Source organism: Ceratotherium simum, chromosome 13 (genome assembly GCF_057802395.1).
Source record: "Ceratotherium simum simum isolate JZ-2026a chromosome 13, ASM5780239v1, whole genome shotgun sequence".
Taxonomy (NCBI): domain Eukaryota; kingdom Metazoa; phylum Chordata; class Mammalia; order Perissodactyla; family Rhinocerotidae; genus Ceratotherium; species Ceratotherium simum.
Window position 1 is genome coordinate 58,358,564 of NC_141912.1, and position 17,053 is coordinate 58,375,616.

Genomic DNA, 17,053 nt, shown 5'->3' on the forward strand with positions numbered 1-17,053 from the left:
AGTGAAGAAGGGTAAAAAGAGAAGTGAATAAGGGTAAGAAGACAAGAGACCTTTGTGAAAACTTCTGCTGACTTGATGTATTTTTGCAAAACTTAAGTTATTTAGAAACATCACAATGATGCTTGGAAAATAGATCTTCAATATGTCTTGATTAGTGAGATTATATTAGTAACTATTTTTGTCTCCCTGGCAGTCACAACCTATGCGTATAATTAAAATTATTTCTTTTTTTTCTTAGTCATTTAAATTTTGCTCTCTAATTCTTAAGTCTTTTTTATTGTGTGAATATATTTGCTGCCTGAAAAAATTGACTGTTTCTATCTAGGTCAACATACACAGAGGAAATGATGACTAACTGACAAGACCCAGTAAGTTTGCATATTACAGCTTCACTGCAACTTTATTGTTTGTTTCTGTTATCACAATCCCCTCAGCAGTCCCCCTTATTTGTCAAATATTCTACAGGGACAAAAAAAAAGTGAAAGCATTGGTAGTCTTGTAGTTGTTAATTACAGAAGTCCAATCTTTTCTTTTTGGTAGATCAGCTACTTAAGTAAAAATCATATCTCTAGAGGAATGTTAAGGGTTCCAGTCTAAATAAAATACTCTAAGAATTTATTTCTCTCAGCATCTGTTTCTTCATTTTCCAATTCATATTTCTTCATGGCCACAAAATATCGAATGAAAGTCTCTCCTAGGGCCTCCCTCAGACACTGATCTTCCTCCAGGGCCACAAGGGCATCTTCCAGTTTCAAAGGGATCTCGGAAGGCTGTAATTGATAAAGGTCCGTGCTGTCATCTGGACCAACCAAGACATCCTCGCTGCTTCGAAGTCCATCCAAGCCGGCGGCAACAGTCGCAGCCAGCACCAGGTAAGGATTTGCTGTGGCTGAGCCCAGTTTGTTTTCTATACGGGTGCCTTTCTCGCCATGACATTTGATATTAAAAGCACAGCTGTTGTCGTTGTAGCCCCACGTTGTGGGCACACTCTCCCTCAGGTCTCTGCTCTCCTTGGAATAGCGCTTTCGGCAGCTGACGGCAGGAGCCATCAGGCAACTGAGGGCAGCAGAGTGCTTCAAGAGTCCTGCCAACCATTTTTTCCCAGTGATTGTGAACTGCTCAATTCCAGAACTGCTGCAAAACATGTTTTTCTTCTCACAGACATCCCAGAGACTATGAGACAAGATTCCTGAATTGCAGAATCCAGTCTCAATGAAAAAGCTGGCGATGTAATTATATTTCCTTGCCACTTCCTTGACACCTGTTCTGAGGGTAAATGCATTATCAGCTGAACTGATGCCAAATTCCGGCAGAAAACAGATTTCCATCTGACCAGGCCTCGTCGAGGAGGAAAAGCTCTCGACATTGGCTCCAGTGTGATATAAGCCATCGACGAGTTCCTGGATGAAGGGCTGGTCATGATTATTTAGCAGTGTTGAAGCAGGAAAAGATATGGTCTTTGAATTGATAATTTCGGGCATACCAAAAATGCAAAAATCATAGATGAAGGCAGAGAGCAGGGAAAAGCCACAGTCCTGCAGCTGGCTCAGCTGCCTCTTTGCAATGTACCTGGGGGAAGTCAACAGAGGCTCTCCGGTCACAGTGAAGGTGTCACAAATCACTCTTGCAGTTCTCTCAGCCCATGGCAAGACTCTGAAGGTTGATAGCTCAGGCATCAGGACTATGTCACTATTAAAACATGTTGCTCTTATGTGATCCACTTCATTGTCCTTAGGATGCGGTATCAATTCAAGATAACCTCTGGGCATATAAACGCCATGGATCACTTTTTCCTAAAGAAGATAGAGCAATCAGATTTTGAAACTTGAAAACAAACAAAAGGTGGCAGAGACAGCCTTACTAATGAGAAACAAATGTGTTTAACATCTGTTAGTTACCACTAGCTTCATATCAGATCAATTTTAAATATTTTAAAATAGAACCCCCAAAGGTACTTTTATAAACAACGCTTAGTATTTTTAGCCTTGAAGGCTTTATATGCTCTTGGATCTGGAAATAGCAGTCATAAATAAAAGGGATAACAATAAAGAAAATGTCTTTAGAGCAAATGACAAAGGTAAACCCTTATGGAATTATTTGAAATGATCATAACCCAGACTACTTTTTAAAACATATCTTATTGAAGGGCATAGTTGCTAATACTTCAGATAAGGCTTTATTTTGGCTTATTTCTATTGTAATCCCCATAGTTAACTGACTTTCAAAAGTGTGCAGTAAAGAATCCTCAGTCCTTCTCAGAGAGCTGACTGTGGCCAGTCCTAGGACACACGACACACACAACAGTTGTCCCAACGCCAGAGGAGCCAGGTCTGCTGACAGCTGCTCTCCTGTCTTCATTTACTCTTACAATCCACCTAAGAATGAACTATCTCACAGTCACAGAGTCCCAGAAACTTTGCCCATGAATGTGGACATTATATCTCCAAAGTTTCCAAAATACTGTAGCTTCAAGTCAGCGTGAACTGGGCGTCACCAAATCTGACTTCTAGTCCTAACTCTTTCAATAATTACTTGCGTGAAGGTAGGCAAGTTGTTAGACTGCATGCCTTGACTTCCACGTCTGTGAAACAAAAGTGTTAGACTAGACGACTGCTGCAGCACTCCCTAGCCATATATCTCTTGAGCTCAATGGACTTGGTCACCTATTTAACTTTTGCAGTGTGCCAGACAACAAGGAAGTGGTGAGGTTGTAAAATGGAACAGACACATAAAACAATTTCTAGAAATTGTGTAATAGGAATATCAACAAGGTTTCATGTGTTGGAGTTTACATTAATGGGTGGAGACAAAGCTGACTATAAAGTTGGGTTCCCATGATGTCAGCGAGCATCATGAGGTTAATAAAACTTACTAACATTACACAAGCCAGATTGTTTCTTATGTCACCTCCAAATCCCAAAGAGCATGGCTACCACACAGGGGCTGGCGCTAGTAGGGGCAATCTACTGGTCCACTCTTCTGCCTTTGACTGTGGGCCACTGCCTCCTTCACTTGCCACCATCTCTACACATATTTTCAAATGCCATTTGACTTGGCTGGTCCAAATCAACTCTTGCCAGTGATAAAGTTGAGTAAGTTGAGCACTGTTCAGTGCCTGCTTAATTTTTCAACTCACTCAAGGATCTGTTTATATAAACTTCGTACACACACACACACACACACACTCACACACATTGTGGGATTTTAAAGTACTTTAGTACGAAATCCTTTAATTTGAATTTTCACTGTAAGAAATAGTGTTATTTCCCTACTTGTCAATTTATTAGTTTGAAAATCTGTGTGTTAGTTCTGTGTGTATCTAAAAACGAGGGGTAAAGTATTTTATTCAAGAGGCTTCCAAGCGTTTCTGCAGTGTCAGTCTGGGTTTGTATTCACTTGGTTGGGAATAATAGAGGACAGCTTGTTACCATTTCACTCCAACGGCCCTTCAAAAATTTAAAGAATAGTAAAAAGTCACACTTTATTCTTCAGGCTATTTAATGTATTTTTCTGAGTGCTCTTTTCTAACACTGTCATTTTCTTTATTCTTTTTTGGACGTTCTGAATTCGAAATACTCTTTATTAGTAGCAGAAAATATATAAATATATAGAAACATATCTTGTTCCTGACCACAAATTAAGTTATCTTAAATTGTGTTTAGAAATATAAAGCACTAGGACAACTTCACACTCCAATGCAGATCACCAGGGACTGAATAAAAATTCTTGCAGAATAGCTCAAATCTCCACAATAACTGAAATTTCGACCACAGTAAAGGTCACCTTTTGAAATAAGCAAAGAATTAGCTGTGAGTTCTACAGCAATATGTCATGTTTTGATTAGATCACAGATAGAAGGAACACAGATGATCTGCATATAATTTAAATAAAAACCAGTCCTTTGAGAGAACAGAGACAGTACGGGTTGGTTGTAAGGTTTAAATAAACTAATGTCTGTAAGGTATTCAGCACACTGCCAGGCACATGGTAAGTTCTCTAAAAAAAAGAGAGATACCATCATATCAGAGGTTCCCCATTTGGCCTTTTCCAATTATGAAACAGTCTTTTCCTCTATTCTTAGTAGATGCTTGTTTTAAAAAATCAATATTTTTTGATTTAATAAGAAAGAACTCTTAGCTCAAATGAAGAAGAAAAGGAAATATAAAAGCTGAGCTGGAGGCAGAAGGTGCGGTAAAAAAAAAGCACTGGGATTGGAAGTGAGGAATCACAGACTGACGCCAGCTCTGCCACTAACTGTGGTACAATTTTAAGGAAGCCTTCCTTAACCTTTCTGAGACTCAGTCTCCTCATCTGTAAGTGAAGACGATGGATCATATTATCTCTTATATCCCTTCATGGTCTAACAATTTTCAAATTGATGTTTTATTTTCCACAAATAGAAAAATAGTTTAAAAATTATTTTATAAAGATTGAAATTACTTTTCACTATGCCATAGGCAAATTCAAATTACTGACTTGACTCCAATCTTTTTTTTTTTTTTTTTGAAGAAGATCAGCCCTGAGCTAACATCCATGCCAATACTCCTCTTTTTGCTGAGGAAGACCGGCCCTGAACTAACATCCATTGCCAATCCTCCTCCTCCTCTTTTTTCTTTTTTTCCCTTTTTCTCCCCAAAGCCCCAGTAGATAGTTGTATGTCATAGTTGCACATCCTTCTAGTTGCTGTATGTGGGACACCGCCTCAGCATGGCCGGACAAGCGGTGTGTAGGTAAGTGCCAGGCATCCAAACCCGGGACGCCCACAGCGGAGTGCGCACACTTAACTGCTAAGCCACGGGGCCAGCACCTTGACTCCAATCTTTGTCTAATGAATTTCCCATATGGAATTGTGTGTATATATATATATAAACACATATTGTTTAGATTGATTTGCACAGATGAATCTATTTTTAATGTCTATTCACAATGATTTCCAAAACGAATTATCTAATCTTAAATTACAAATATTCATTATGCAAATACTCATTACTATTTACACCTTTACAAATTCCAAAATGAATTTAAAGTGTTTTGTTAAAAAATATATAAACATAAATACTGTATGATCATTAAATGGGAATAAAATAACAATAAGTAGACAAGGAAATGGGTAACGAAATGTACTGGAAAACTGGAACTAAGAATAAATACACCAATTGAGAGGAAGTATGATGAGTTATACTAAAATTCTCATGATAGAGAAAATTTTCCCTAGCTAAACTCCAGGGGAACAAAAAGTGGTTCTTATATGTGGGACCTTGAACAAGATAATGGAAAATATTTTCAAAAGCATTTTCTTAAAAAAAAAAAATAATGCAGACCTTTTCTCTTTGTGTTAGTTGTGTCAATCCTCAGCAAATGTAGGGAGCATATTAAATTATATTTTTGTAGAGGAATTCCTCTGAGGAACAGAATAATGTTCTAAACATGTAGCTTTGAGATGCCATTAGCAGAATAAATTATTAGAATTTGACAAAAACTGAGTAGCAAAGACTTTTATATTGAGGTGTCTGGCAAATGCCTGAAGTGCCCGTTATGTTTTCTTATTGATTGAAAGAAATTCATGTGAATTAGATTGTGAGCCTGTCCACAGCAAATTTCACATTTTGTTGTCAAAATTAACCAACATGTGTTCTTGCTTGGAGGAGGAGGGAACAATATCTACAGGCAGATCTAAAGAATTTCTTAAGAAACACATTTGAATCTGTTGGAATTCTTTTTAAAAGTGTTTTGAAGATGCTCGTTTTTTCCCAACATAAAGCAAACAAGAAAAAGTACAATTTGATATTAAAGTGATAAAAGTAAGATATATTCAAAAAGTAAATTTGGAGGATACATAACTTTTATACTTTTGTATATAATACTGACTGATATCCCTTCCTAAGAAATGATGTTTCAGTAACACAATAAATCAGTCATTTAAATAAGTATATGACGTAAACTGAAAAAAAATCTCAGAAAGTCCCAAAACATATCCAAAAATACGATATTTCTTGATATCACTATTTTCAAGAACTAATAGTGTTCATTAAGTCATCCAACAACAATATTTTCTTAACAGAATTAGAAACTAAAAGGGATATGCTTTTTATCTAGCAAATTCTTTCTATTTAATCATTTTTTTTCTTTTTATATTTGCTCTTGGGTCTCCTGCTACAATTTTCCCATGTCAAACAAAATATAATCTTCATAATTGCAGTAAGAGAGAAAAGATAATTCTGTGGAGGGAAATTATTCAAGGCAGAAGGGCTAAAATTGCCAGTCTTAATTAGTTTTATATTTCTATTGTGTAAAGGAATTGCAGTTTGGGAGCTGAAATTATATATCCAGCTCCTTGGGGAACAATAATGTGTTTGTGGAGGGACAAAGGAAGAAACAAAATAAAATATTGGTTTTCAGCTTGAATTGCTGTATGGATTACAATAAAATACGAAAGAGTAATCAGGACCATTTACTTGCTAATGGTCATGAAATTACATTCAATCATAACTTTACTTGTAAAACTTACTTGGAAAAAGTGTGCTGGGATACTCTTAGACCTGGACACACCGTGGAGGTCTGTTGCTTCAAATCGCACAAACTGAAGGTGATTTTTGGCCATCTCTTGTTTAATGTGCTTCATTCTAGAGGAGAGTTGAGGTGCGGTGAGAATTTGAGTGCTGTCCTTGGTGTTATCTGTAAAATAAAGAATGGTTCTAAATCATTGGACCATGATGAACTGAGAAGCAAAAGGAGGCTAGAGAGTAGGGAATTAGTCATTCTGATTATTAACAAAAGCTTCATCTATTCATGTCATTGGCTTAGGGTTGGAGAGCTTACCTTTCTCACTCTGCCTGTACCATATCCCCAAGGACATCGTCTCGAAACAGCCTAACAGATGGTTTATCACATGGGGCTAGGTGGAAGTTGACATTATTTGCGTAAGTATATAGCAATATTATATGTAAGTACTTACTGAAAATGCCTTTGCTTATGGAAATTAGAATATATTTGCATAACTGGACAGCTTTGGCACCATATAAGTCTGTATGTAGATGACTATCATTGAAAAGACTCTGAGTTTCTTGAACTGATAATCCCCAAATTAAAAGTTCCTGTATGATTAAAGGTAAAATTGTTTGTTTATTTTGGTTCATTTTCTGTGGGTTTGCTTTGTTTTTTTGTTTGCCAAAGGGGCTTTATATCTTCATAACGGCATCTTAATCTAAGACATCTACATCTCTGTCAAATTTTAAATTTTACATTTGTGTAAATAAGCAAACAACAGCGTTTTTTCAAGAATTAGAGTGTAGGAGATGAAAAATCTAGACTGAATACTCAATTTTAATATTAGAAATGTAAAAAAAAATGTTCTTTTCAAGACTTTTTAAATAGTCTTCAAATTCTAAAACTTTAGAGTTAGAAGAGACTTCGGAGATAAGTCATCTACTCCAACCAACTTGTTAGCTTGAGCCCCAGAGTACAGTGAGGTTCCCAATCACACCCTCAGTTCCTTGCCAAAACTGAAATAGAACCCAGACTTTTTGATTCCCGATGGTGGCTCACCATAAAATGACCGAATATATCTAACGCATATAGAAGGGTCAGGCACACAGCACACATCGTTAAGTGTTAGCTCCTGTCTGAACTTTTCAGAGAAGCAGCAGACTGGAGTGATTCAGCACAAACGCTGAAGCCCATCTGCCTCTCTCCAAACCCTGCCTTTGCCCTGGTGACTTTCTTATCCTCTCTGGGCCTCAGCTTCCTCGTTGATACAATATTATCTACTTCATAGACTTGTTATGAGCATTAAACAAGTTATTTAACAGATCCTGACAGACAGTAAGCACCATATAAGTGCTTCTTAAGCTCCTACCGTGAGCGCAATTACTCTACCATGGTAATGGTGCCACGGTCACGTCTGAATCTGAATACCCATCAATCTGTCGCATCACTGACCTGAGCAGCTATAATTTTAAAGTGATACCTGAGTATCCTCTTTCAAGATATAATTAGGCTTTAAAAACAAGCATAAAGATTGACAGTTTAAAAACACAGATTAAGTAGATTTTAAGTACATGAAGCATGAGGAAAACAAATTACTGGTTCCACCAATGCAAATGTATTAGAGATAATATCCTGTCACTGATACCTTTGGCCACTCTGAGATTCCTGAGGCTTATAACTACCTTCTATTTCACACAAACAATTAAACTGTAGCAATTACAATGTTTCAGGCTAAATTAGCAGTTGCTGAGTTCCCAACCTATTCTGAGGTATTGGGTGTTCTGCCCAAGTTAAATAATTCTCCTTAAAGAAGATAAAATGTATAAGCATTTTAAAATATGGAAAATGTTAGATAATAAGTATTCTAAACATAATAAGCAATCATATATAAGCTATAAATATTTTAACAACATAAAAAAAAACAGAAAGCATTTCCTGTTAAAGGAATAAGGTCATTTTTTTGGTTCACCAGTAATATGATCACAGGTAATCTTATTAGTTCTTTGCCTTATCTGTGTCTTCTAAAATCTCTACAGTAAATATGAGTCATTTTAAAATAAGAAAAATATTTATCCACTCAAGATAGTGTTTTTAGTTACCACTTACTATTTACACTGGACGTATATCTGGGGAGCAGCCAGAACAAGCCTTGCCCTCATAGAGCTTTATATTATTGAGTGAGGGAACTATAGACAGTAAACACACCATCAAATGCAAAGGTGGGATAATTTACCACAGTGAAAAGTGCTGAAAAAAACATAAAACATAAGGGCTGGCCCAGTGGGGCAAGCAGTTAAGAGCCTGTGCTCCGCTGTGGCGGCCCGGGGTTCGCTGGTTCGGATCCCGGGCGCGCACCGATGCACCGCTTGGCAAGCCATGCTGTGGCGGCGTCCCATATAAAGTGGAGGAAGATTGGCACGTATGATAGCCCAGGACCAGTCTTCCTCAGCAAAAAAAAAAAGAGGAGGATTGGCAGATGTTAGCACAGGACTGATCTTCCTCACAAAAAAAATAAATTAAATAAATAAATAAATAATCACCTGGAGTATTAATTCTGTGAGATTTGATCACAATGGGGATGGGTCCAACCATTGACTCTCTATAAGATCACCAAGTTGCACTATGGCTGGACAGTGAGTATATGTATTAATTTGCTAGGGCTGCCATAACAAATACCACAGACCCAGTGGCTTAAACAGAAATTAACTTTCTTACAGTTCTGGGGCATGGAAGTCCAAGATTGAGGTTTCAGCATGGTTGGTTTCTTCTGAAGCCCCCTCCTTGGCTTGTAGATGGCCATTTTCTTCACAAGGTCTTCCCTCTGTGTGTGTGTGTCCTAATCTCCTCTTCTCATGAGGACACTAGCCCTATTGGATTAGGGCCTGCCCTACAGAACTCATTTAACATTAATTACCTCCTTTAAAACTTCATCTCCAGGACTGGCCCTGGAGTGGCTAAGTGTGCGCGCTCCGCTGCAGCGGCCCGGGGTTCGCCGGGTTGGATTCCCGGCACGCACAGACGCACCGCTTGGCAAGCCATGCTGTGGTGGCGTTCCATATAAAGTAGAGGAAGATGGGCACGGATGTTAGCCCAGCGCCAGTCTTCCTCAGCAAAAAGAGGAGGATTGGCAGATGTTCCTCACAAAAAAAAAAAAAAAAACTCCATCTCCAAATACAGTCACCTTGTGAGGTACTAGGCGTTAGGACTTCAACATACGAATTTTGAGGAGACACAATTAATCCCATAACAATATATGATCCTGTTTCCATTTTCTTCTTATTGCCCCCTGCCATGTTGTATTATCACATGAGCACTCTCTGTCTTCCCCACTTGCACGTCAGCTCCAGGGGAGCAGGGCCTTATCTTTACTTGCTGCTGTATTCCCGGTACCGGCAGCAGTACAGGCATATCAGAGGCACCCACTCACTGTTCCTTTTGTAAGTGGGTGTGTGATTTAATTAATTAATTAACACAGCCTGTGTGACTTGACCTTGTCTAATTAACAAGTAAAAATTGGCATCACATATTTTGGTATGTCTCCTAAGTATCAGTTTTTTACTTAAAAGTTCAATTCTTTCACCAAATAGGAGAACCCTATCCAATCCAATTTCATTTTCAAGGCATCAACTAATCTTGCTGCATCATTGTCTGAATTTCTTATCTTCAAATAAATCATCCTTGTTAGTTACAATTAAACCTCTTGGTCAGCCCTTCCCCGATGCGCATGATGAATAGCAGGCAGATAACAGCCAGTTCGGGGGCTCATTTGTTTTTCTTACAGTGTGGTTCCTGGGAGGTGTCCTCCTTTCCCATCTCCTCAGAGGACTAATAAATTAAATCAATGTGTTTTTATAGAGGAAGTTTTACTGCCGTGAGTGTTTAGGGGAAATAATAAGAAAACAAAAAAAACCCTCAAAGCTCTACAGCAACTCAAAGGCCTTGGAGAAATGTTGCCTGTGTTCAGTGACAGTGAGGACATATTTCAGTTATAGTGAACAAGCTACGGTCATTTACAAAAGGCAGATTGAATAGGCATTTGGGCTCTCAGAAATATCAATTCACAAAGGGCACAGTGCATTGGAGAGTGTGCTGTGCAACATACTCAGCTTACAGGACACGGGGATGATCTGCCACACTCCTTTCCCAGGCCCGCCCTCTGTTATCCACACGGCTACTCTGAGAACCACCCTGTTAGTGCAGATAGGACCTCACCCTCCGGCCACATCACGTTAGCCCAGCAGGGTTGGAAAACCCTGCTGGCAGAGCAAACTGGTTCAAAGAAGGGACAAAAACAAAAACAATAAAAAGTGTGTGTGGGGGGGGAGCTTTGCTTTGAAAAAAATATATTATTTTTTAAAAACTCAGAGTAGTCATCACAGAGAAGAAAATACCATGTGGAAATTCCTTACACATATTTTGGGGGTTGATTTTTGTATTTATTTTTAAATTCAGTATGGGTGGTTTGTTTGGGGTTGTAAACTTTTTGGTGCTTAGGGCCTGTAAAAAAACTTAACTAGTCCTGGGCCAAAGAGGGAGCTTCTGAATGAACCAAGTAGAGCCAATAATGGTACCCAGACTCCTAGTCATAGTTGATTGGTGCAAAGGGAGCTCATGACACAAGTTCTTTCCTTAGATTTTTTGACTTGAGACTAAGAAACGGTAAATTTCATCTTTCTTTTATGACTGAAACTATATAAAACAAAGGTCTCAAGCGGTTTGTGGAAGAGCCAATGGGGCCAGCAGCTGTTTTCTTATTATTCTTGCCAGTGTTTGGACCTTAACATAGGGATATTGTCTTGAATTATCCAGGTGATCCCTTAAAAGCAGAGAACTTTCTCCAGCTGTAGGCAGAAAAGAGGTGTGGAAGAAGAGGAATTCAGAGAAATTCCAGACATGAGAAGAATTTGAAGCATTTTCTGGCTCTGAGATATAGAATCAGAGAGAGGCTTCCAGGATCCAAGGGCCACTCTAGTTCACAGCCAGCAAGGAAATAGGAACCTCAGTCCTACAACCACAAGGAACTGGATTCTCCCAACAAACTGAATGAACTTGGAAATGTGTTGTTCCCTAGAGTCCTTGGCTAAGAACCCAGATGGCCAACACCTTGATTTTGGCCTTGCAGAACCTGAGGAGGAGAAACAAGCTGGGCCAACCCACACTTCTGACCTACAGAAACTGTGAGAGAGTGAGTTGTGTTCTTTTAAGATGCTAAGTTTGTGGTAATTTGTTATGGTGGCAATAGAAAATTAATACATATGGAGTCCTAATAGTGCTCACACCCAGGCTTTACTTCCTCCTCAGGCCTATGTTTAGTAAAGAATTTAACCTTGACCAAGTTGAGTTCTGGCCTTTACCCTTGGTCCCTGGGAGGTAATCTCCAAGCCCTCAGAATATCCTGCCTGACAAGAGTGTCTTTGTTTACCTGGGCATCTGGCCACACTAGAAGGTTTAGCAATGTCATTTATTGTTGAGTCATGTGGTATTGGCTTGATCGCCAGCGGGGCTGGAGACCGAGGTCAGCCAAGGGTCAAGTTGACCTCGGAGACCCAATAAAGACTATGGACACCAAGACTCAGGGGAGCTTCCCTGGTTGGCAATACTCCATTCAGATTGTCACACATCGTTGCCAAGAGAATAGTGCTGTCCACGACTCCACTGGGAGAAGACAAGCGGAAGCTCTGTGCTTAGAACTTTCCAGGACTCTCCATCATGAGCCTCTTCCTTTGGTGGATTTTAATCTGTATTCTTTCATTGTAATAAACCATAACCTTGAGTATAATAGCTCTCAGTGAGTTCTGTGAGTCCTTATAGCTAACTATCAAAACTAAGGTTAGTCTTGGGAACTCCCAAACTTGCAATTGGTGTCAGAAGTGAGGGTAGCCTGGGGGACACTGTCCCTCTAAGTTCACACCCTGCTGTATTTCCAAACCTTGTTTGTTCACCTCTTTCATCATGGATTCCTTCGTGGAATAAATGCCTCTTTTGAACTAGTGTCTATCACTTGGATCCCAGAGATTTTTAACCAATACACACATAGACCAAAATAGCTATATCACTATTAATAAGCCATAAATTTAGAATAGCAGAATTTCACTTTAGAAAAGACTTGAGAGATCGTGCATTGCAGCCCCTCTGTTTTCCAGATGAGCAGCCTACTGGGTAAAGAAATCTGTAAAGCACTTTATAAATGATAGGTGTATAAATTCTTCTAAGTATTCTGACTCCCAGGCTAGCATTCCTCGACCAACATCACGTTATCTCTAATTCACATACAAATTTGAGATTAGTGGCTAGAACCATGCAGCAGTTTGTCCCAGAGTTCTTACCAGTATAGCTGAAGTTTGAGTTAAATTTGCCACCAGGAGCGTTGGCTGGTGTTTTGAGGGGCGATGGTTTTATCACTATTGTCTGATCCTGGGAGTCCTTGTCGTCTTGTTGCGGATGAGATTCAGCAGAGCTGGGTCCCACTATTGTTCTGCTCATATCCCCCAATTTGTGGCACACCATTTGGTTTCTGATTGTTTCTGTAGTAATAAAGAAAAACGTTAAAACGATGCCATTGCTTTCAACTGTCTTTCAATCTGATATGGAGAGGAATACTCGAGAAAACAATTGATGCCTAGGCAGTGACATACCAAATAAGGGGCAGTGGGAGTAGTATGACTGCAGGCCATAAGGGGTGCATCATCTGTAGAGAATTTAAAAACAATGGTAAAATCTATAAAAGATCTGACTGCTTTTTACTGTTGCCATGCACTCGCCATTCCTACTGCCCCTGCCTTGGAACACCACTGTTCCTAGGTCTGAGTCTGTTGTCCAGATTAACTCCTAGTTTCAGCACCGTTTCAAAGCCCCTGCAGTCTAGTTGGAATTGCAATATACAGTATGAAGACTTGCTCCACAGCCTCATTGTGGCTGCCCCAAATCCTAGTAATCATCTGTGCACTCATTCTCAAAGCAGAAACGGGCCTCTCGTCTTACTCACATGTTCCTTCTCTTGTCCTCTCTCTTTTTCCCCACGACTGTCATCCTAGTTCTGCTCCCTTTAAATTCTGAACACTTTGATTGATTATTTTTATATATTTACATTGTAAGCCTAAATCGGCCATCTTTCATGTTGCCTATGTAGTAATAAATTTTATTTCTTTGTTTTTGCTTCTCCCATAGAAGAAAAGAAAACGTTTTATGAAAAGGAGGACCAAATAGAGTCGTTGACCACATATTCTTGAGGGATCATAGTAGCAAGATACCTTTTGAGTTGGATATATCCATTTCTCCTATTTCAGTTGGAAAAGTATGTGTTTTAGGGACTTTCTTTCTGGTCCTTCTTAATTTGCTTATCTTGCTGGCTTCAGTATCATTACCTTCATCTCTTGCGTCCTGTAATAATTAATAAACAAAAAGTCAAATAACAGACCATGCATACAATTAAATTTGGATGTCAATGAGGTATGATGATTGGATAGCTAAATTCTAAAATGAGTGTAGGAGACTTTTATAATGAAGTAAATTTTGTTGTTTCCACATCCACTTGAATAACTCAAAATTAAGGCCAACCGTCTGCGGACAGCCTGTATTTACTGTATCTCCTTTTGTACGTGATACAGAAAATATGAAATAAATTAAGATCTTGTCCAACTAGCCAAGATTTCTATCTTTATTTTTTACTCTGGGATATTTTATATTATTTACTCCTAAATAGTTTTACCAAACTCAATTCAGCTAAAAAGTCTTCTTTTTGTGATTTCTATCATCTTTGACCAGAGGCATAAGCACCTGGGGAGTTAGATTCTCTTCTTTCTTTTTCCTGACCCTCATCCTTATTCCTTCAATGTTTACTTTACTTCAAAAAAGGGCTTGCATTCATAAAATGCTATTTTGTGACTGTGTTTTATATGTGCAAAACAAATGTCATAGGCAAACTGTTTTATAGCTTGGGAAAACCTAAAGAAAAACATTTTAAAACAAAATAAGCTAACTTCTACACTCTGGTTCTAATCCTTGACAGGATGATTTGATAGAGCAGTCAAGGGCTATTCCCAGCAGGGAACTGAGCAGGGAGGCCGGGCTGGGGGTGGAGAGCCCAGAGCCTGCACCCACAGTGGACCGAATCCCCCCTGAAGTCCCAGGACACAGAGCTAACACTGAAAAAAATTAAAATGTTCAAAAAAAAAAAAATGACACTGGTATTTTTAATGTTTTTTACAAACTTCTCATTATGGTTTGAGAGGAGAGGAAAATGGCAGAGTTAGGGTTAAAAACTACGTTTAAAATGTTTGAGCCATCCTCTTTTTGAAGAGCGGGTTCTTCGAGGAGCCATATCTGGGGGCAAGTTACAGAAATCCATGTCCAGAGTGGTTGCTGGGGAACAGCTCTACTCATTGTCAATAAAACCAATTTAGCCTCCAAAAGCTAAAAGAGGAAACAAAGAATTTCACTTTTTTGTGTTCACATGTAATTACGATCCGTTGCTATTATTGATGCTGTATTCACAAAGATATATTTCATAGGATGGATTTTTTTATGATTTTAAAGTTTCACTTCTTAGAAAATTATGGTCTCTTTCACTCCAGATAATTATATATTTGAATCACATGATACTTATTGTGAGCTAGAGTAGTGTTTTTTTCCTAGTAGTTTATGATTTTATTCAAATATTTGTGTAAATTTTCCCAACAGGTTTCTCATAGAATTCTGACAGTGATATACTAGCCTTATTGTACATATTCACCATTTCTAAAATTGCATTGCCAGAAATATACAATGTATAATTGTATTTTTGGTAAATGTTTTTACATATACATGTCCCTGGTTTTTTTAAAAGAAGACTTGTTTAGAAAATGAAATACTTGGCCAGGCATATTAATATCAAAGGAAATGGAGCAGACTAACATTGGTACTACTTTGACCTATTAGAGATTTCCTCATATGCAGATTGAAGAAATCAAATGAGATAAACTTTAAAATGTCTCCCAGCTTCAAACTGTCCCCTGCAATTGAATGACAGCGAGCTAAAACTGAGCACTTGTCAGGCACATTTCCTCAGCATAACCCTCAGAGTAGGAGAATCTCCATTTTACAAACAAGAAAAGTAAGACTCAAAATTAACTTGCCCAAGACCACAAGAGTGAGTGAAAGATGCAGTTTACAGACAGGTCTTCTGATTTCCAAAATGCCATTCTGCTTCCTAAATGCCAGAGACTCAATGCCAGAGAAAGTTCATTTTAGTACCATTCACCTGCCTTCATAGACAGCAGACCAAAAGGGAAAGTTTCTTAAGAAAAAAACAAAGACAATTCACCTAGGTACTAACCTGAGAATTTCACCAACAAAAACCCAAGAACTAAGTCTAGTATGTGCCTCTGACTCCATAACACAGGCTCAAAAAAAATTTTTTTTTCAAATGAAGAATACATTTAGTTCAATCCTTTGATTTTCTTTCATATACGAGGGTGATCAGACTATAGACAGAGCTATAATAGCTGAAACAAATTTAGTGGATCCCTGGTTTATCCCGCCCCCAGTAGAGTATTTTTATTCTCCTTAATCTTTCAATTACATTTAGTTACAGTGTGGATGATGTTTCAGTAAAAAATCTACTAGACAAGATTCATCCCATTAGGTTCTAATTGTGACTTCTCCACTAAGTAGCAAGTCCTTGTGAAACCTTGCGATTTTCATCTGTAAAAACTACTATAAATGTAATCATACCTAGCAAGTATATTAACATTCTACAGGTATGTTCATAATCAGACCATATTTTATATCTCATTTAATACTCACAACAACATCCAGGGAACATTTATTGTTACCTACATTTTTGCCAAGGAAGAAATAGGTCCACAAGGGTTAAGTGATTTATTCAAGGTTGTATGACTGCCAAGGAAGAACAGGAATTATTTGGGAAGCTTGCAACATTGCCATAGCCAGATGGTTGACGAGATGGAATTCCATTTCTTTTATATAATGTTATCTGTGTGACTCATAAAACTTGTTCACTCAACTTCCTCAATTTTACGTTCTTTTACAGTTTTATGTCTTTTTATAACTGTTTCCCATATAAGGGTTAAAACCATCATAACTCAAGTCACCACCAGGTTAAACTTCATCAGTCCAAACAGGGAGGACTGTGGGTAACCTACTGTGGGTAAGGCAAAGTCAAAGACATAAAAATAAATAAAACATGGTCCTTTTCATAAAGAATCTTACAATCTAGTACAGGCAATAAAGTGTTGCTATGGAAGTTGAAGGCTTCCGTGTTGTAAAGAAAGAGACATGGTTAGGTCACCCTAGTTTAGGGACAGCAAACTCAAATACCAGGCAGATAGCAAAGAGACACAGTAGACTGGGTGGTGGACACCAGAGCTGACACCCCTGCCCAGGAAGGAGCCAACATGTGGCTCCAGCTAATCATCACCATGACAAAATGTGACCCCAGTGTTGCCAGTTTTCCAAATATCCAAGGAATGCCAGAAATCTGAATTTTTATGTACAATTTTATGATTTTTAAATGTTGGCAATTAATTTAAAGTGTAACGTAGGGAGTAAAGAAGACAAGAAACGTTCT

General features: G+C 38.4%; 1 protein-coding gene across 1 annotated transcript; it reads right to left on the reverse strand.

The window, feature by feature from the left end:
- Positions 1-398: 398 nt before the first annotated feature.
- Positions 399-13,858, reverse strand: LGSN (lengsin, lens protein with glutamine synthetase domain). The gene is made up of 4 exons (XM_014782584.2): positions 13,737-13,858; positions 12,813-13,010; positions 6,509-6,675; positions 399-1,793 (listed from the first exon to the last, which is right to left on the reverse strand). Exons 1-4 carry the CDS (start codon positions 13,756-13,758, stop codon positions 594-596), a joined length of 1,587 nt encoding a protein of 528 aa, XP_014638070.1. The 5' UTR covers positions 13,759-13,858; the 3' UTR covers positions 399-593.
- Between the last annotated feature and the right edge of the window lie 3,195 nt (positions 13,859-17,053).